The sequence below is a fragment of the Mirounga leonina genome, unplaced genomic scaffold, assembly GCF_011800145.1.
Source record: "Mirounga leonina isolate KUSES-001 unplaced genomic scaffold, KU_Mleo_1.0 Mir_204, whole genome shotgun sequence".
Taxonomy (NCBI): domain Eukaryota; kingdom Metazoa; phylum Chordata; class Mammalia; order Carnivora; family Phocidae; genus Mirounga; species Mirounga leonina.
In genome coordinates this window covers 3,715,625-3,736,478 of record NW_023270513.1, presented here as the reverse complement: position 1 = coordinate 3,736,478, position 20,854 = coordinate 3,715,625, and the positions used below count along the sequence as shown (strand labels likewise).

The following is a 20,854-nucleotide window of genomic DNA, read 5'->3' as shown; positions in this document are numbered from 1 at the left end:
ACCAAGGTGGAGGAGTCCAGTGGTTGCTGCTACGCCCTCAGGTTCAAGAGCAGAGTAATAGGGAATGTAGAGCCCAGCAGAGTTGGGGAGGTGAGCAGCTGACCTGCCACAGAAGGAATAGCAGAGTCTTGCAGCCAGCAGGCTCTTTCCTTCCTCCTTTTCTCCTCTTCATCTTTCATTCACTTGGCTTTCACTGAGTGCTCTAAGACCTGATCCCTGTCCCTGTTCTCAAGTTCAGGCAGATAACACCAACAGATGATTTTGGGGGGTTTTAAGTAAAGGTAATTTTATTTATTTTTAAATATTTTATTTATTTGTCAGAGAGCGAGAGAGCACACAAGCAGGGGGAGCGGCAGGCAGAGGGAGAGGGAGAAGCAGGCTTCCCGCTGAGCAGGGAGCCCAAAGCAGGGCTCGATCCCAGGACCCTGGCATCATGACCTGAGCCTAAGGCAGACCCTTAACTGACTGAGCCACCCAGGCGCCCCAAGTAAAGGTAATTTTAGAGTAGTTTTAGATTTGTGGAAATATTGCAGATACAGTGCAGAGGGTTCCCACATACACCACACCTAGTTTCCCCTCTTGTTAACATCTCATATTAGTATGGTACAGTACTCACAGTCAGTGAACCAATACCAATACATGATTATTAACTAACTCTATCATTTATTTAGATTTCCCTAGTTTTATGTAAGTCCTTTTTCTGTTCCAGCATCCTAAGACACCACAGTACATTTAGTCATCTGTCTCTTTAGGTTCTTCTTGTCTGTGACAGATTCTTGGACTTTCTTTGTTTTTGATGACCTCGACAGTTTTGAGGAGTGTTGGTTAGGTATTTTCTAGAATGTTCCGCCAATTGGGATTTGTCATTGTTTGTCATGATTAGACTGGGCTTTTTGGTTTTGCGGGCAGAGACTGCAGAGATAAAGTGCCCTTCTCATCGAATTGTTATCAGGGGCACATACTGTTAACGTGATATGTCATTGTTGATGTTGACTGTAATCACTGGGCTGAGGTACTGTTTGCCAGGTTTCCCTTCTTTAAAGTTACTTGTCGTGCCCCTTTCCCCCTCTCTCTGCTCCACCATGCCTTTCCACACTATACCTTCTTTTTTTTTTTTTTAAGATTTTATTTATTGGGGCGCCTGGGTGGCTCAGTAGTTAAGCATCTGCCTTCGGCTCAGGTCATGATCCTGGGGTCCTGTGATCGAGCCCCGCATCAGGTTCCCTGCTCGGCGGGAAGCCTGCTTCTCCCTCTCCTGCTCCCCATGCTTGTGTTCCCTCTCTTGCTGTGTCTCTCTGTCAAATAAATAAATAACAAATCTTAAAAAAAAAAAAAAAGATTTTATTTATTTATTTATTTATCAAGGAGAGAGAGAGCACAAGCAGAGGGAGTGGCAGAAGAAGAGAGAGAAGCAGGCTTTCTGCTGAGCAAGGAGCCCGATGCAGGGCTCAATCCCAGGACCCTGAGATCACGACCTGAGCCAAAGGCAGATGCTTAATCGACTGAGCCTCCCGGGTGTCCCCACACTGTGCCTTTTGGGGAGATGTTGGTGTATGCACTCCACATTTAAGGAGTAGGAGTCATGCTCCATCTCCTTGAGGGCAGAGTAGCTACATAAATTATTTGAAATTCTTCTGCATGGGAGATTTGTCTCTTCTTTACTTCTTCACTCATTTATATCAGTATGGACTCATTTATTTTATACTTTGGGTTCTCATCCAATACTGCTTTATTTCATTGCTCCAACTGTTCCAGCTGTGACCACTGGGAGCACTTTCATTTGGTTCCTGTGTCTCTTCGCCGTAGTCACGTCACTGTGGGGGGTTGTTTGTTTGAGCAAGCACTTCCTCACTTTCTGACATTACAAGAAGCTCCAGGCTCCTCTGACGTACTTCTTGCCACAGTCCTAGAATCAGCCCAGGTTCTCTTACTGGAGAATGGTATTAGAAACCAAGATCTGGGCGCTAGTTATGCTTGTTGCACTGGGGTTTCCTTGCTTCTAGGCCCTCTCACCTGAGAGAGCAAGGAAATACGTGTGTATACTAATCTCCGTGTATAGACATGACTGTAAATATTCTATGTGTAACCATCTGTATCTGTGTTAAAACATGGGTTTATACTGATGTCTCCAATTCTGATCCATTAGCACATGGATCATTCTGTCTCCTCTTGCTTCTCCATTCTAACAGGTGAGAAACCTGGCTTCCACTATCCACCATTCATTTACTTAATTCTTCAATTCTTATTTATTTATTTATTTATTTATTGAGAGCATGCATAAGCATGAGTGGGGGGGAGGGGCAGAGAGAGGGAGAAACAGACCCCCCTGCCCTCCCCCTCCCTCCCCCGCCCCCCCCCAGCAGGGAGCCCGACGCGGGACTCGATCCCAGGACCCCAGGATCATGACCTGAGCCAAAAGCAGATGCTTAACTGCTGAGCCCCCCAGGTGCCCGATTCTTCAATTCTATTATACATGCATTGCAACGTTAGAATTGTTAGCCCAAAGCCCATGCGAAACAACTTTGTCCACTAGAGTACAGTGCTCATGTTGTTTCTTTTGCTTTTAGTCTTACAGACTTCACTCATGCCCTAGGTTATTAGGTCAGCACCTTTTCCCTCTACCCTTTCAGTGAGGTTGTCTCATACATTTGCAATACAGATTGTTTTGTAATAATTTTAATACAGTGTGTTAAATGCAGGGATAGAGATGAACACATGAGGGGGTCCTGAGGTGAAACAGTTGATCCAGCTGGGGCGTAGAGTACGGATGGAAGGCGTCGTAGGGGAACTGCAGGTGTCCCTCCGTGTGTAACTTTGAGGAACTGACAAACTGATTTCCAAAGCAGCTGCACCATTTTACAGTCCCACCAACAGTGTTATGAGGGTTCCAATTTTCCCACATTGTCACTAACTTGGTATTTTCCTGCTTTTTGATTCTAGTCATCCTAATGGGCATAAAGTGGGTATTTCATTGTGGTTTTGGTTTGCATTTCCCCAGTGACTAATGATGTTGAGCATTATGTCATGTGCTTTTTAGCCATTTGTGGATCTTCTTTGGAGAAATGTCTATTCAGATCCTTTGTCCATTTTTAAATTGTGTTTTCTTTTTTTCTTTTATTATTATTTTTTAAAGTGCTGGGAAAATCAATCTAATTTAGATTTTATTTATTTATTTGAGAGAGAGAATGAGAGAGAGAGCACATGAAAGGGGGGAGGGTCAGAGGGAGAAGCAGACTCCCTGCTGAGCAGGGAGCCCGACGTGGGACTCGATCCTGGGACTCCAGGATCATGACCTGAGCTGAAGGCAGTCGCCCAACCAACTGAGCCACCCAGGCGCCCTGTGTTGTCTTTTTTTAAAGATTTATTTATTTTAGAGAGAGAGTGTGTGCATGAGCTGGGGGAGGGGCAGAGGGAGAGAGAATCTCAAGCACACTCCCTGCTGAGCCCACCACGGGGCTCAATCTCACAACCCTGAGATCATGACCTGAGCCAAAATCAAGAGTCACATGCTTAACCCGACTGAGCCACCCAGATGCCCCTGTGTTGTCTTTTAATTATTGAGTTGTAATATCTCTTTATATGTTCTAGGTACAAGTTCTTTATCAGATACACGGTTTGCAAATATTTTCTCCCAGTCTTTGGGTTGTCTTTTCACTTTCTTGATGGCATCCTTTGAAACACAAGTTTTTCATTTGGTGAGGCCCAATTTATTTTTCCTTTGGTTCCTTGTGTGTTTGGCAAAACCACTGCCAAATCCAAGGTTATGAAGATTTATGCCAATATTTTCTTCTAAGGGTTTTGTAGTTTTAGCTCTTAGGTTTAGTTCTTTGATCCATTTTGAATTAGTTTTTGTGTATGGTGTAAGGTAGGGGACCAATTTCATTCTTTTGCACATGATATTCAGTTGAAAAGACTCTTCTTTCCTCAGTGAATTATTTTGGTATCCTTTCAGGATCATCTGACCATAAACCACTGGAGAATTTTAAGCAGAGGAGTGACATGATTTCTTTTACGTTTTTTTTTCTTTTACATTTTAAGACAGCATCACTGGCTACTGTATAGAGAAGGTATTGGAGGGGCCAAGAGTGGATGTAAGGAGACCAGTGAGTAGGAAGTTGCCATTACCCAGGCCAGAGGTGATGGTGACCTGAACCACAGTGGTGGTAGTGGAGATGGAGACACAGGTTATACTTGGGAAATAAAGTTAGTAGGGTTTGGGGATTGTCTGGCTGGGGGAGAGGGTGATTAAAAGAGGGGAGAAGTCAAGGATGACTCATGTGAATCGGAGTCGAGGATGATCTTCAGATTTCTAGCTTGTATGGCTAAGTTGATAGTAGTGTCATTTACTACCACATAAATGGAGACACATGTTTTTAGAGGGGAAATAATGAGTTTAATTTGGGATTAATTGAATTTGAGATGCTTATGAGATGTTTTCAAGGGGAGACATCCAGAGGGCAGTTGGAATGTGGAGTCTGGGGGCAAGCCCTGGAATGGAGAGAGTGATTTCATGAGCACATTAGGTGGGGGTGGAAAGCCAGAGGAGAAAGTACAAGGAGTGAGAAGAAGGCCCAGGCCTATGGGAAGAATAGGAGCCCAAGGACACAGAAGAAATGGCCAGTGATGGGGGAGGAAACCAGGAGGAATCTAGAGGAATCCAGTGGAAGGAGGGAATTTTAAGGAGAGAGTGATCATTAGTGTCAAATGCATCCCAGAGGTCCAGAAAACTAAGGACTGAGAAGTGCCCATGTATCTTCCTGTTTCCACAATCCCACGATATAGGCTGGTTGGTTGGTTTTACAAGAAAATATCACTCCATACTTCTTATGGGTGGCATTTTTTTTAAATACCATGGAACCAGTCACCTTTGCACGTACATTTCTCATAAGTGGTGCCTGAAGGTGTCGCTGGCAGTGTCTGGTGGGTATGTGTCTTCAGTGGTGCCAGCTTTCATTGGCATCTTCTGTGCTAATCTTTCCCATCCTGAATTGAGGATATTAAAAGCCCAACTGCAGTTTGTATTCCAAAATGGACCCTAAAGTGTTCTTAGATTGAATGTTCAATCTGTTTCCTTCCTCTCTGATCTCTCCCTATATATATCTATGTCTTTTTTACCCTTTTCTTTCTTTCCTTTTTTTTTTTTTTTAACAGATATGTGAGAGAGGCCAAAGAAGCAACTAAGAATGGGGATCTGGAAGAAGCGTTTAAACTTTTCAATTTGGCAAAGGACATTTTTCCCAATGAAAAGGTGATGAGCCGAATCCAAAAAATACAGGAAGCCTTGGAGGAGTTGGCAGAACATGGAGATGATGAATTCACAGATGTGTGCAACTCTGGCCTGCTGCTTTATCGAGACCTGCACAACCAACTATTTGAGCACCAGAAGGAAGGTGTCGCTTTCCTCTATAGCCTATACAGGGATGGAAGAAAAGGTGGCATCTTGGCAGATGATATGGGATTAGGGAAGACTGTTCAAATCATCGCTTTCCTTTCCGGTATGTTTGATGCTACACTTGTGAATCATGTGCTGCTGATCATGCCGACCAATCTCATTAGCACATGGACAAAAGAATTTGTTAAGTGGACCCCAGGAATGAGAGTCAAAACCTTTCATGGTCCGAGTAAGGATGAACGTACCAGGAACCTCAGTCGGATTCAGCAAAGGAATGGCGTCATCATCACCACATACCAAATGTTAATCAATAATTGGCAGCAACTTTCAAGCTTGAACGGCCAAGAGTTTGTGTGGGACTATGTCATCCTTGATGAAGCACATAAAATAAAAACCTCATCCACTAAGTCAGCAGTATGTGCTCGCGCTGTCCCTGCCAGGAATCGCATCCTCCTCACAGGAACCCCGATCCAGAATAATTTACGAGAACTGTGGTCCCTGTTTGATTTTGCTTGTCAGGGGTCCCTGCTAGGAACATTAAAAACTTTTAAGATGGAGTATGAAAATCCTATTACGAGAGCAAGAGAGAAGGATGCTACCCCAGGGGAAAAAGCCTTAGGATTTAAAATATCTGAAAACTTGATGGCAATCATAAAACCCTATTTTCTGAGGAGGACTAAAGAAGAGGTACAAAAGAAAAAGGCAAGCACCCCAGAGGTCAGACTTAGTGAAAAGAATCCAGATGTTGATGCCATTTGTGAAATGCCTTCCCTTTCCAGGAAAAATGATTTAATTATTTGGATACGTCTCACGCCTTTACAAGAAGAAATATACAGGAAATTCGTGTCTCTAGATCATATCAAGGAATTGTTAATGGAGACACGCTCACCTCTGGCTGAGCTAGGTGTCTTAAAGAAGCTGTGTGATCATCCTAGGCTGCTGTCTGCGCGGGCTTGTCATTTGTTAAACTTAGGGTCTGTAAAATTCTCTGTTCAAGGTGAAAAGGAAGGGGAAGATTCCTCAGATGGGGACCATATTGATCAGATCACTGATGATGCACTGATGGAAGAATCTGGAAAAATGATATTTCTGATAGAGCTGCTGAAGAGACTGCGAGATGAAGGGCATCAAACTCTGGTGTTTTCCCAGTCAAGACAAATTCTAAACATCATCGAACACCTCCTAAAGAATCGGCACTTTAAGATACTGCGAATTGATGGAACAGTTACTCATCTTGCGGAACGAGAAAAAAGAATTAACTTATTCCAGCAAAATAGAGAGTACTCTGTTTTTCTGCTTACCACTCAAGTAGGTGGTGTTGGCTTAACATTGACTGCAGCCACTAGAGTGGTCATTTTTGACCCTAGCTGGAATCCTGCGACTGATGCTCAAGCTGTGGATAGAGTTTACCGAATTGGCCAGAAGGAAAATGTTGTAGTTTATAGGCTGATTACTTGTGGGACTGTAGAGGAAAAAATATACAGAAGACAGGTTTTCAAGGACTCACTAATAAGACAAACTACGGGCGATAAGAAGAACCCTTTCCGATATTTTACGAAACAAGAATTAAGAGAGCTCTTTACAATTGAGGATTTTCAGCACTCTGCAACCCAGCTGCAGCTTCAGTCTTTGCATGCTGCCCAGAGGAGATCTGATAAAATACTAGATGAACATATTGCCTACCTGCACTCTTTGGGGATAGCTGGAATCTCAGACCATGACTTGATGTACACACGTGATCTCTCTGTGAAAGAAGAGCTCGATGTGATCGAAGAATCCCACTATATTCAACAGAGGGTTCAGAAAGCTCAATTCCTTGTTGAATTAGAGTCTCAAAATACAGAGCTCTTAGCAGAAAGACAAAGAGCTGGAAATGAGGGGATCTGGCTGAGAGAACCCCACTTTCCTTCTCAAACGAAGAAATGCCCTGACCTGAATAAACCACAGCCTCGATCCTCCCCACTTCTACCTACTTATCATACCCAGGAAGAAGAAATCAGTTCCCAAATGGCGAGTGTAATCATTGATGATCTGCCCGAAGAGAGTGAGAATCAAGATGTCTCCAATATAAAGATGAATGTTACCGTCTCACAAGACGGTAGTCACCCACCCGGAAGTACATCTGATGCCGATTCTGTAGCTACTTTACCTGAGGGGTGTGGGAGTGTAGATGAAATCTGGACCGACTCGTTGGGAATGGCTCTACAAAAAGAGGCATTGCGAGAGGGGCCCATGCAGGGGACACTGCAAGAGAACCCTCTGGGAGATTTTAACTATTTGCCTAGCAAAGCACTCAGAGCTGATCTTGGGCTGAATCCAGAGCAACCAAAGGATGATGAGATGGTACCTCACTGCAATCCCTGGCCCATTAGCCCCATGACCAGTGAAAATCAAAATACAGAATCGAATGCATTTGTAATTAAAATAGCCAATGACGACTTGTCAGCATCCCACAGTGCACTGCAGGATGCTCAAGCAAATGAGGCCAAGTCGGAGGAGGAACATTTAGCCTCCTCATCACAGTATGCCTGTGATTTCAATCTTTTCTTGGAAGACTCTGCAGACAATGGACAAAATCTTTCCAGGCAGTCTTTGCAGCACGTTGAGAATGAAAAGAGCTTGTGTGGTTCTACAGCTAATTCTCAGGCAGAGCTTGAGCGTGACAAGGCATGTCTCAGTGTGGATCTTTCGGAGACCAACGACGAGCCAGAAGAAGTAGTCAGGAATGTGAAAGGCAGAAGGAAAGCCAGAAGGATCGTTTCAGATGGTGAAGATGAAGACGATACTTTTAAAGATACTTCAAGCACAGATCCGCTTACCACCTCTCCCTTTCAGTTCTTACCTGTGAAACAGTTTGATGCTTCAACTCCCAAAAGTGACATCAGTCCGCCGGGAAGGTTCTTGTCACCGAACATCCCTGATAGTATAAATAAGTCCGCCCACCCTAGAAGATCCCTGGCTTCTAGGAGGTCTCTCATCAATGTGGTTTTAGACCACGTGGAGGATATGGAGGAAAGACCTGACCAGAGCAGTGAAGCAGAGGTTGAGGCAGATGATCTGGAGGAAGGAGCAGAGGAGAGCGGTAGTGAAGCCTCAGAGAGCACAAACGAGCCTCCTGGCGGAACGCTGCCTTCAGAAAATGAGGCCGGCCGGTTAACTGGGCCTGGGGCTCCGGAGGCCCCTCCCAGGGACCCTGAACCTTTGTCTGGCAGACAGTTGGTTGAGTATCCCCAGGAGGAGGCAGCGGAAGCTGTGAATGACTATGAGACTCTTGTAAGTCGTGGGAAGGAACTGAAAGAGCGTGGGCAAATACAGGAGGCCTTAAACTGCTTAGTGAAAGCGCTTGACATAAAGAGCGCCGACCCTGAAGTCATGCTCATGACTTTAAGTTTGTATAAGCAGCTTAATAAAACTTGAGACTCGAACTTGTGTGTTGGTTAAAAGTGAAACGCCAAGTGTGAATGCATTCATTCCTGTAATTGGGTTCTGCGGGAGCATGAAGCATTTAGGCTTGAGGTGAGAGAGCTCTCAGAAAGCAAGGCTTTGTTTTCAACTGTTTTGGACATTCGGCCTTTACCCCGTACTCCTTCCTACCCCCCTCCTCCATACATATATTCTGGTATTCGGAACACTAGGTTAATACTGCTTTCCTTGAATAGTCTTAACCTTTTTCTTTTAGGCAAACTCTATACACTTAACTGTCATATCTAGGAAAGTTTCTGTAAAGTTATCTGGCTATCCTTATTTTTATTCTGGAAGTGATTCCTTCTGTCTATCACCGTCCAGGTAAGAATAGTAAAGTTACTTTTCTCAAGGGTTTCCTTTTCCATTCACTTTCTTTTGCTGAGATGGTACTAGCAAATGCATACAGAAGCTCCTGAGTTTAATTAAGCAGGAGTTTACTAGAATTCTAAATCTAAGACTTGCTTATTCCCATGCTACTGTATGCCCTCAGCTTACTACGTACAGCAGAAGGCTGGGATCAGGTCCCTGGGGCTAGGCCTTGTTGTCGCTGGCGCCCTACTCCGGAGTCCATTTGCCATTCTTCACTCACCACCAGCTGCGTTCTGACACAGGCTGGCATGTTGTCTTTGGGTGGCGGACTGAAAAGGAGTTTGGTTGCCCCTCAGAAACCTCAAGTGCAGTATAGCACTCTGTACTCGTGACAGGGAACTAGCATTTATGGAGTACCTACTGTGTCCTGGGTACTGGGTACTCTACATAGGTTTTTTGTTTAATCCTCACCATAGTCCTTTGAGGTTGACGGCATTTACATTGTTTTAGTTGAGGGAACTATGACCTGCCCAAGATCACATAGTAAGGGGTGAAATGGATTTTTTTAAACCATGTGTTACCTGTGAAACCTTATTATAATAAACTGTCTTTACTGCACTGAATGTACCGAGCCGTTTTTACTGACAACCCTTCGGACCCCAAATCTGTGGAGGTTTTCCAGACCAAACAGCCCTCCGGTTCTCTGCAGAGTCACTGGGTGTCCTACGGTTCAACTCAGTTCTGACACTACCTGGAGTTAGGGTCAGACTCCTCAAGTTTAAGGGCTCACTCCTGTAAAACTGCCCTCGCTTTCGATGCCACTTGCTGGTACTGGGTACCCCTGTCATCCACACTTCTGTCCAACGTGGCTACAAATTGAGGACTCCCATGACTGTACCTTCAGGTTCAGTAATGTGCTAGAACAGCACACACAATTCAAGAAAATGTGTAATATATATGATTTAAATATATCAATTGGGGGAGCTTGGGTGGCTCAGTTGGTTAAGCGTCTGCCTTCGGCTCAGGTCATGATCCTGGGGTCCTGGGATCGAGTCCCGCATCGGGCTCCCTACGCAGGGAGCCTGCTTCTCCCTCTGCCATTCCCCCTCGCTGTGCTCTCTGGCTCTCTCTCTCTGTCAAATAAATAAAATCTTCAAATAAATAAATATATGAATTGTATATAAAACAGTTTAAAACCTAGTTAACCCTTGAACAATGTGGGAGTCGGGTACCAACTTCCCCACACAGTCGAAAATCTACCTACAACTTTTGACTCCTCAAGAATAAATACTAATAGCCTACTGTTGACTGGAAGCCTTACTGATAACATAAACAGTTGATTAGCATATTTTTCATGTTATCTGTATTATATACTGTACTCCCACAATAAAGTACGCTAGAGAAAAAGTTAAAGTTGTAAGGAAAATACGTTTATAGTACTATACTGTTGACCAAAAAAAAAATCTGTATAAGTGGACCCATAGTTCAAATCTGTGTTGTTCAAGGGTCAACTGTGTTTTGATTACTGTTTCAGTATAATTGGTATCCTTTGTAATCCTACATATTTTACTTTATTCATTTATTTTTTTTAAAGATTTTACTTAATTATTTGACAGAGAGCACAAGCAGGAGTGGCAGGCAGAGGGAGAGGGAGAGGGAGAAGCAGGCTTCCCGTTGAGCAGGGAGCCCGATGCGGGGCTCGACCCCAGGGCACTGGGATCATGACCTGAGCCGAAGGCAGACGCCTAACCGACGGAGCCCCTCAGGCGTCCCGAGAGACACAGTTTGGAATGGGGTTTTTAAAATAGTTTCATCCTATGCCTACTATTTTGAACATCTCTCAATATCATACTGATATATCTGTACTTAGGGACTGGGGTACCCGTTCATTAGTCTGCTCAGTGGGGAAAATCTCATGAAGGCATAACCTACTGGAGATGCCCAGAAACTCCTCTAAAATAAGAAACTTACATGTCAAATGCAGCTGAGTGAGAAGACGGTGTTAAAAGAATCACTGTTAAGAATCACATGGTTTTATTGGCCAAGTTTTATTTAAAAACTTTTTTTTTTAAGGCAGGCTAGTGTGGAACCTGACGCAGGGCTTGAACTCAGGACCCTGAGATCAAGACCTGAGCTAAGATCAGGAGCTGGACGCTTAACCAACTGAGCCACCCAGGCACCCCTGGCAAAATTTTATTTTTGAAGCAGTGTAGTACTTAAAATATTCCTTGTCGAATAGGTCATAAATATGGCACTGTAAAATTTTAAAATGCAGATACACAGAACACTGGCTGCTTAGTCTAATACAAACAATTGGTAAAAGAACTGATTGCCTTTTTTCCTCCAAGAAAGGTTTATTTAAAGAGTTCATACTGGGGCGCCTGGGTGGCTCAGTTGGTTAAGCGACTGCCTTCGGCTCAGGTCATGATCCTGGAGTCCCGGGATCGAGTCCCGCATCGGGCTCCCTGCTCGGCAGGGAGTCTGCTTCTCCCTCTGACCCTCCTCCCTCTCATGCTCTCTGTCTCTCGTTCTCTCTGTCTCAAATAAATAAATAAAATCTTTAAAATAAATAAATAAATAGAGTTCATACTGATTTCACTCCTATGTGGAATTTAAGAAACACAGGGGAAGGGAAGGAAAAATAAAAACAGGGAGGCAAACCATAAGAGAGTCTTAACTACAGGAAACAAACAGGGTTGCTGGAGGGGAGGTGAGTGCGGGGATGGGATAACTGGTGATGGGCATTAAGGAAGGCACTTTATAGAATGAGCACTGGGTGTTATATGCAACTAATGAGTCAGTCACTAAATTCTACCACTGAGACTAATAATACACTATATGTTAACTAAATCGAATTTAAATAAAAAAATTTTTAAAAAGTTCATTAAAAAAAGAGTTCAGGGGGCGCCTGGGTGGCTCAGTTGGTTAAGCGTCTGCCTTTGGCTCAGGTCATGGTCCCGGGGTCCTGGGATGGAGCCCCATGTTGGGCTCCCAGCTCAGCAGGGAGCCATTTTCTTCCTCTCCCCCCTGCTTATGTGCTCTCGCTCTCAAATAAACAAAATCTTAAAAAAAAATAAACAAAAGAGTTCATGTTGAATGGCCATTATATAGTGTATGGTATTAAGACAATGGAGCTAATCACTGTCCTGGCAAATCCAAATTAGCTAACAAAACAAGTGTTGCCTAGGAACTTATTTTATGATTTTCATATTCTAATCCATCTATTTGATGTCCAACTCAATGTGTGAATAGTGTGAACTAGTATTTGGCTCCCCTGGAGATGGTTTTTATTTTTTATTTTTTTTAAAAGATTTTATTTATTTATTTGACAGAGAGAGACACAGTGAGAGAGGGAACACAAGCAGGGGGAGTGGGAGAGGGAGAAGCAGGCTTCCTGCTGAGCAGGGAGTTTGACGCGGGACTCGATCCCAGGACCCTGAGATCATGACCTGAGCTGAAGGCAGATGCTTAACGACTGAGCCACCCAGGCACCCCTGGAGATGGTTTTTAAATTAACTTATGGGATATGCTGAGAATTAGAGAGAGTGGTTCTGGGAAGGAAGAGACTCAGGTTAAAAGGAGTCTGCTTGACTCATTTTTTTAATTATTAAGTACTCTATGCCCAATGTGGGGCTCGAACTCACGACCCTGAGATCAGGAGTCGCACGCTCTACTGACTGAGCCAGCCGGGCGCCCCTGCTTGACTTACCTGTGAGAACACCTGCTACAGTGTACGCCAACCTTTCTCCACTTCGTTTTGTGCCTACAAACCCATAACGACAGAGTTCGTAACATACAGGATTACTCAACACCTTTTAAAGAAGCAAGCAGAACGTATAAAACATATTCAGTCTTTCATACAACTTTATTTTCTCCCTTCAACCATAATAATATGATATCCAAATTTTGTCTTAACCGGAGGGTCTGTAAACACAGGCTTATCCAGCCCACTCACAGGCAAGGCAAATGCTGCTTCCTGAAATGGTCCCACCATGGAACCTCTGGTCATCCAACCCAAGTCGCCCTGAAAAACCCAAAAGATACGCGATGTCAGGTGGCCCTGAAGAGGAAACAGTTCTACTATAGCTTGGGAACTTCCCAACACAGACGCTCAGGTTCTTAGGTTCATTCAGCCAGACTACAAAGAAGTGGGCTCACCAAGGACAGATGGGTGGAAGAGCTCCAACCCTGGACCGAACACATACACACTCACAATGTTGCCAGGTGTCTGTTAGCTGTGCCAGTTTGGTAACGTCTAGTTTTAGACACAGGTGACCTGTACGCAACTGTTTACAAGTTGGACATTTCTGCTTTTAAGATCTTTATGCCAAGATATGGCTAAACTTAATGGCGGAACGTAGAAATAATCCCTACTGCTGTGTGTCCTCCATGGGGAACAGATCTTTTTTTTTTTTTTTTTTAAGATTTATTTATTTGACAGAGAGAGACACAGCGAGAGAGGGAACACAAGCAGGGGGAGTGGGAGAGGGAGAAGCAGGCTTCCCGCAGAGCAGGGAGCCCGATGCGGGGCTCGATCCCAGGACCCCGGGGTCATGACCTGAGCCGAAGGCAGCCGCTTAACCGACTGAGCCACCTAGGCGCCCCAGATCTTTTTTTTTTTTTTAAGGTTTGTTTATCTGAGAGAGAGAGAGAGCACAAGTAGGAGGGGCAGAGGGGGAGGGAGAATCTCAAGCAGACTTTGCACTGAGCATGGAGCCCAACACGGGACTCGATCCCAGGACCCTGAGATCATGACCTGAGCCGAAACCAAGAGTCGGACACTTCACCGATTGTACCACCCAGGAGCCCGGGGAGAGATAGTTTCAAATGACAACAGCACCATACCCCTTGCCTGGCTTTATCTTCACTATACTGTGTGGCCACTTCATTGAATCTCATTCCAGACTTCAACTTTTCCATGGCTTCCATGATTTTCCCATGTTTTTCACACAGAATGTGTCTGACCTGCAAGGAAAAAGTATGGTCACATAGTATCTGGGAGAGCCAAATGATCCCCTTTTGCACAGCACTCATGTCTGGATTACCCCTTAGTGAAAACACACATTAGGTTCATGGCAGCAGAAAATCCTGGAAGTCTGCTCAGTTGGGCAATGGCCACAAACCCATTTCCCTTGTCAAGACACTATCTCGGAACGCTGATTGAGATGGCAAATGGGAATCGGGCTGGAGGAAGCTCCCATCTTTACCATATACTTCACTGGTTAACAGGAAGAGGAGACATAATGGTTGAAAAGCTTGGGCCCTCAAGTCAAATCCCAGCTCTGCTGTATGATCGTAGGCATCTTCTTAAACCTCCAAGTGTTTTCCCATCTGTGCCCTGAGATAATAATAGTACCTACGTGTTCTCATAGGGTTGTGAAGACTAAGATAACGCAGTTAGTACTCAATAAAGGTTAGCCGTTACTTTATCAGAGTGGGGAAGATACTAAAAAACCCACTAGGAAATCCTTTTTTACCGCAAGAGGCCTCCTCACAATTCGGCACTTTGAAAAAGTATCGTATGTTGATTAAGAATACTCAACCCTACAGAAGTACTCAAATTTGACCTATGTTTACATAAAGCCATGTTGCTTTTTTTAAAAAACAAATCACTCTATCTTTAAAAATGATTTTGTCAAGGGAGCTGTTCTGCAGGATTCCCAATTTCTCATTCAACAATCCATGGTTTCCTATTGTAAATGACACACTGGGATGGGGGCCAAAGGTGTCTCCCTTATAAATGCAGAGACAAGCAAATCAAGGTTGGCCTCAGGGTTCAACTCCTAAAATTAGGGGCAAGGGGATTCTAGGCCCACAGGAATAACTTCCTGACCGGAGGAACTACACAGGAGATAGGAACACAGCAAAGGAAAGAATCTGTCAAAAGGCAGGGCTCAGAGAGGCAGACTTTTATAGAATGTGTCCAGCGCTGTCCAGGGAAGACAGGGACAAACAGTCCGGACACTAGCGAGATACATGTTGGGAAACAAGGATGGTTCATCAGCCCTCAGCTTGGCCTAGCTACAACTGCTTCAAAAATGCCTCCCTCTTTAGGATTCCACGCTCGCAAAGCAACCTTCTGGTTGGTTCAATTGCTGTGAAATGAATTACAGCATTTGTGATCACAGAAAGGGGATCCCATCGAACACTTTACAAATGAATAAACAAGTATTCTGGTCTGGACAGCCTGACAGGTTAGACACGAGTCTGTAGTACCTGCAGGATCTGCGATGTGACTGACTGACCGGCAACTGGGGAGGACGGCATCTTCGAGAGGATTTGGGAGTGCTCAGTGTGGAGGTAGTAAGCTGACACCACGGGAGGTGAGGAGATGACTCAGGGAGGCTACACAGAATGAGGAGAAACGCAGGCTAAAGACATCCTTGGAGAATATGGACATTTAAGCCATAAGCAAAGAGAGACGCTCAATAAGCAGAGCACAAAAGAAAGGCCAGATGGGTAGGAGAGAAAGGCGTGTTAACAAAAACCAAGACAAAAGACAGTTTCTTTCTTTCTTTTCTTTCTGTCTTTCTTTCCTTCCTTCCTTCCTTCTTTCCTTTCTCTCCTTCCTTTTCTTTCCTTCCTTCTTTCTTTCCCTCTTTCTTCCTTCCCTTTCTTTCTTTCTTTTTAAGATTTTATTTATTTATTTGAAAGAGAGAGAAAGAGAGCATGAGAGAGCACAAGCAGGGGGCAGTGGCAGGCAGAGGGGGAGGGAGAAGCAGGTTCCCTGCTGAACAAGGAGCCCGATGTGGGGCTCGATCCCAGGACCCCGGGATCCTGACCTGAGCCGAAGGCAGACACTTCCCTGACTGAGCCACCCTGGCGCCCTGTAAAAGAGTTTCAAGAAGGAAATGGTCAACAGGCTTAAATGTTGCAGAGTGATCAGGGAAGAAATACATCAATTTAGCACTGGGTGATCAATGACCTTAGCAAAAGCAGTTTCAGAAGAGCAGAAAGTGCAGAAGCCAGACTGTGGTGGGCAGACAAAGGAAGTAATGGGAGGTGGGGGAGGGCGGCACTCCCCCCAGCTGAGTCAGAAAAGGAGAAAGAGCTCTTAGAAGAAAAAGGCCCCAGACACGTATCTATTTTAAAGGTCCCTGGGCATAATCTCAGAACGAAGGGAAAGACGCAGTAAAGAGTTTGGAAAGGCTGAAGACAGAGCAACAAAAGAGCGTGGAGCTAATGAAGGAGCCAGGCGTGGCACCGAGAGCACTGCTTGAAAAATTCGTTGGCCTTAGAAGACAGAGGAGGGAGGTGTGGGTGAAGAGAACTTTGTTGGCAGGGGGCTGGAAAGCCAGTGAGCTCCTGACGATAGGTCTGGTTTCCATTTTCGTGTGAAAATTTAGCAATATTTAAAAGCTAGTATTTGCTAGGTACTGTGCAAAGCACTTTCCATGCGTTCTCAAGTGAAATCCTCACACCAATCCTGTAAGACTGGATCAGTGTTTCTCAACCCCGGCAGCACATCGGAACCATCCCTCAGTGCTGCTAAAAAAATCCATCAAGGTCCAGGCCCCACCACCTGGAGATGCTGAGGCACTTGGTCGGGGGTGGGACCCTGGGCATTGGTAGTTTTAGAAGGTGTCTACAGGAATCCGACGTACACCAGGGTTGAGAACCACTGGATGAAGTTATCTGCTGACTGACTAGAGCAGGGTGGTGGGTGGAGGCAGGTGAGTGGCAGAGGACTGCAGCATAGTGCTGAGGGCCTAGCTAAGGTTAGAGACCACGAATTAGTGGTCCCAATTCCCGAGGCCGTGTGACTCTCCGTTCAGGGCCCAGCATCTCTGGGTTTAAACGTAAAGGAAGTAGACCACTGGACTGATCCCGAGTTGTAGTTTAGCAGGTGGATACAGCAGATGACCAAAAGGAAAAAGAGGTGGGGCTCCCAGATGCAATGGTCAAGCTCTCTGATCTAATTTCCAGCTTACAGGACACACGGGGCTTGGACAACAGACACACAGCCTGGGAGAAGGTGGGGAGAACAGGTGGGCTCGAGGGCTTGAGGTCTGCATGTAGAGAAGAACAGAACAAGATCGGGGGAGGCGGTAAATGAAGGGGAAGGAGGGAAGCTACGGTCGGCAGGTGGATTTCAGAATCTGGACAGCTCTAGAGACACAGGGCAGGGTGTGGGCTCAGGAGTGGGGTTGAAAGCAGAAGGGCAGGGTGTGGAAGGAGCATAGGCCCTGAAAGGCCGGAGGGTTCCAGGGTCCCCTCCAGGGACCTTTACAAACACTGGAAACGATCCAGATGTCCTCTGGCAGGTGAACAGTTAAACATTATATGGCACATCCATTCCATGGCACACTACTCAGCCATATAAAGGAACACACTACTGGTACATGAAACAACTTGAATGAGATCTCCAGAAAATTATGCTGACAGTGGAAAAAGCCAGAAGGTTGCATATTGCATCATTCCATTCATGTAACATTCTTGAAATCATAAAATTACAGAAATGGAGAACAGTTTAGTTGCTGCCAGGGGTTAAGGATGGGGGGAACATAGGGGAGGGACGTGGGCATGGCTATAAAAGGGCCACCACAGGGATCCTTGGGGTGATGGAAATGTTCTGTAGCTTTACTGTATCAATGTCAATCTCCTGGTTGTGCTATCCTTCTAGAGTCTGAGGTAGGATGTTACCATTGGGAAAACAGGGTAAAAAGTACATGTGTTTTTTTTCCAACTGAGTGAGAGTCTAAAATTGCCTCAAAAGAAAAAGCTTAACAAGAGAATTTAGCTCTCATCAACTTTCCTACCTGATTACATGTCACTTCTTTCCACATACCTCATGCACAGCCTCACTGAACTTATTTTTTCCCAGAAAGGGGCAAGGGGCCTCTTTAAATTCATATGCAGTGGAGCAGTCTCAGGCTGGATGCTTGTAAAAGTCAGCACATAGAGTGAAAACTGCATGTGGCCAAAACTACCCTACAATATCCCTTATGAAGATGCCCTACCGGAGACCAACATGTCAGCCCTCATTAAACCCAACAGAGCCTGTCTCCCCAGCCGTGGCAACAATGACCACTTCTTCAGCTCAACAGCAGACGAAGTACTTGGTTGGTTTTTAGGGACCATGCTTCATGAAAACCTATCTTTGGATGCCAGAACCCCACTTCACATAATTGGATGCTCATACGAGAACAGAGGTCAGCTGTGGAAAAGCAGATTCATGTGCCCCATCTCACTGTTTCTCTGGTTCATGGAATAGGAAAGTGGGTAGAACGGCTCACACTGTATTTTCTCTCTTTTTTTGGCTGGATTTATAGGATGTAAATGCTCTACTGCACTCATTATGCAGCAATGAAATGGATTCCTGACCTAACTGCTCCAACTGCCAGGTGACAAGAGAAACCATCTCTTACCCCCAGTGTTTTAAAATACCCAGAACTTTGTACACTGCTTGGCACAGGGACAGATGTCACTAAGTCCTTATTGAATGAATAGTCAAAGTACGGGATCCCATACCCTGACCGGAGCATGGAACTGCCTTGTTACGCAGCACGGAGCAGTACGGTTGTCCGCAGACTGTATTTTCCCAGGGCAGACACTCCTCTGGGATGAGGTCATGTAATTATTATGTGATTCTCTCCCACCCCAGTTTTCACGGTCAGGGCCCTGGCCTGTAGCTTACCAGTGGGGGAGCTATCTGAGGAGACCTGTGCCTTTGCCTGTTTATCTAAGCCCTTGGTTTTTTTTTTTTTTCCTTAAGGATTTTATTCATTTATTTGACAGAGAGAGAGACACAGCGAGAGAGGGAACACAAGCAGGGGGATTGGGAGAGGGAGAAGCAGGCTCTCTGCTGAGCAGGGAGCCCGATGCGGGGCTTGATCCCAGGACCCTGGGATCATGACCTGAGACGAAGGCAGATGCTTAACCGCCTGAGCCACCCAGGTGCCCCTAAGTCCTTGGTTTCATAAAATATCATTTCCTTCTGAGAAACAGGTCATTCACTTACTTATTTTCTTCATACTTTGTATCGCTTCTTGAAATGTATGAAGTATACCTTTCAAGAAACAATACAAGGGGCGCCTGGGTGGCTCAGTCGTTAAGCGTCTGCCTTCGGCTCGGGTCATGGTCCCGGGGTCCTGGGATCGAGCCCCGCATCAGGCTCCCTGCTCCGCGGGAAGCCTGCGTCTCCCTCTCCCACTCCCCCTGCTTGTGTTCCCTCTCTCGCTGTGCCTCTCTCTGTCAAATAAATAAATAAAATCTTTAAAAAAAGTAAAAAAGAAACAATACAAAGTATGAAGAAATCCGGGATGTTTGAGAAAGCATTTGAGAAAACACTTAAAAGGAACTACCTTTCATATGTGAGACTGGTCCCTATCTTCCAATATTATGTTATCTTGATTTTACATCAATATTAGGCTAGCGTCTTAGAATGAGTTCAGCATACTGTCTTTTCCTTTCCTGGGTACCAGAATAACACGTGTACATATGTTATTTATATTTAACATGAAAAACAAAAGGAACGAGGGACTCACCTTTACTGCATTGCCACCACCTTTGGGACCCTGAGCCTTCTTGTCAGAACTGTCATTCCCAGAGGATGCTCCCCCTTTAGAGAAGAGATCACAGGTACTCGTTTAAAATGTGTCTTGATACTTACACAAAGGGCCAACACAATGGGAGCTGATCCTTCTGTCACAGCACCACGCTTCAAAAGAGCCCTCTGCCAGACACCTTAATACATGAGGCTAAATTCATCTGTGGCTCATCTCTCTTAAAACAAGAAATGCGTGCCTTACAGACACCCTTTGTGGAAAAGGGATAGATGAATGAGTGTGCCGATGGATGAACAAGAGCGCCAAGAGCCTGGTCCAGATTCTCTGGACTCAATTTGAAATCCTGCCTTCTAAGAGCAAACCCCTGAGCTCTTGTAAGATGTCTAATAAGCACTGCGACTCTGTCTTTGAATACTCACATTCCAGTTAAGTCAAATCTCTGAGAATGTATTTTAAATAAAGATCAACTTTCCCACCACCTGTATTTGGCTAAAGAATACATTCATGTCCAAATTCCTGGAGGCTCTGACATTGCCCCTTGATGCCTTCCTAAGAAACACTGTTGACATGCAGATTAACAACTACTGGTGGCAGCTTACATTTTAGCATGACGTCATCTTACCACTATGTCAACTTCTGTGTTCACGGCAGCGTACTTACTGTTAGGGCCTGATGTTCGTAAGAACTATTGCTGGATTAAGTGTTCAGTTCAATAAAGACTTCCTAAATAACTAGTAAGTTCCAGACACTGGGGATACAAAGATGAAGAAGCCGTGGTACCCTCCTTCACGGAGCTCATAGTCTACCGGGGAAGACAGACATGTAAATAGATCATTTCAGGAGAATGACCTACGATCTACGGACAGAAGGCTGTGGAAGCACAAAGGGCCATTTTAGCCACTCAGGGAAGGTTTCCTGGATGAGCAGAAGCTGACCAAATGAAGAAAGGACAAGGATGAGGAGACACTGCAGGGTGGTGGAACAATGTGTTATGGGTCGGAAACTATGGATGAAGCCAAATCTGAGGTGGGAGTGTTGTGAGGTAAGCCCAGGGGAGGGGGCCGACAGTTAGGGCATGAGGGCCTAGGAATCCCGCTGAGGAACCTGGAATTTATCCTAGAAAAGGGAGCCACCGTAATGTTTTAATCAAGAGACTCCATGTTACTTGTCTGAGTATCTC

The 20,854-nt window shown here is 45.0% G+C and overlaps 2 protein-coding genes and 1 non-coding gene across 4 annotated transcripts in view; 1 reads left to right on the top strand and 2 right to left on the bottom strand.

The window, feature by feature from the left end:
• Nucleotides 1-20,854, bottom strand: part of PIN4 (peptidylprolyl cis/trans isomerase, NIMA-interacting 4) — a 51,651-nt gene that overhangs the window by 29,186 nt on the left and 1,611 nt on the right. Inside the window, exons 2-4 of one of the 2 annotated variants that reach the window (XM_035028748.1) lie at nt 19,654-19,727; nt 14,012-14,131; nt 13,013-13,190 (exon numbers count right to left, since the gene is read on the bottom strand). In XM_035028748.1, coding sequence (XP_034884639.1) covers nt 13,032-13,190; nt 14,012-14,131; nt 19,654-19,727 — 353 coding nt within the window. In that variant the 3' untranslated portion in view covers nt 13,013-13,031. Of the gene's footprint in view, nt 1-13,012; nt 13,191-14,011; nt 14,132-19,653; nt 19,728-20,854 lie in introns of those variants that run through there. The other variant, XM_035028749.1, reaches the window with a different exon arrangement.
• Nucleotides 5,199-9,122, top strand: ERCC6L (ERCC excision repair 6 like, spindle assembly checkpoint helicase). Its single transcript, XM_035028747.1, has one exon. It carries the CDS (start codon nt 5,252-5,254, stop codon nt 8,807-8,809), a length of 3,558 nt encoding a protein of 1,185 aa, XP_034884638.1. The 5' UTR covers nt 5,199-5,251; the 3' UTR covers nt 8,810-9,122.
• TRNAR-CCU lies at nt 12,786-12,858 on the bottom strand. The gene has a single exon. It is a non-coding gene; the product is annotated as a tRNA-Arg (tRNA).

Coding starts and splice junctions, on each gene's coding strand:
- ERCC6L (XM_035028747.1), top strand. CDS start 5,252: ATGAGCCGAATCCAAAAAATACAGGAAGCCTTGGAGGAGTTGGCAGAA.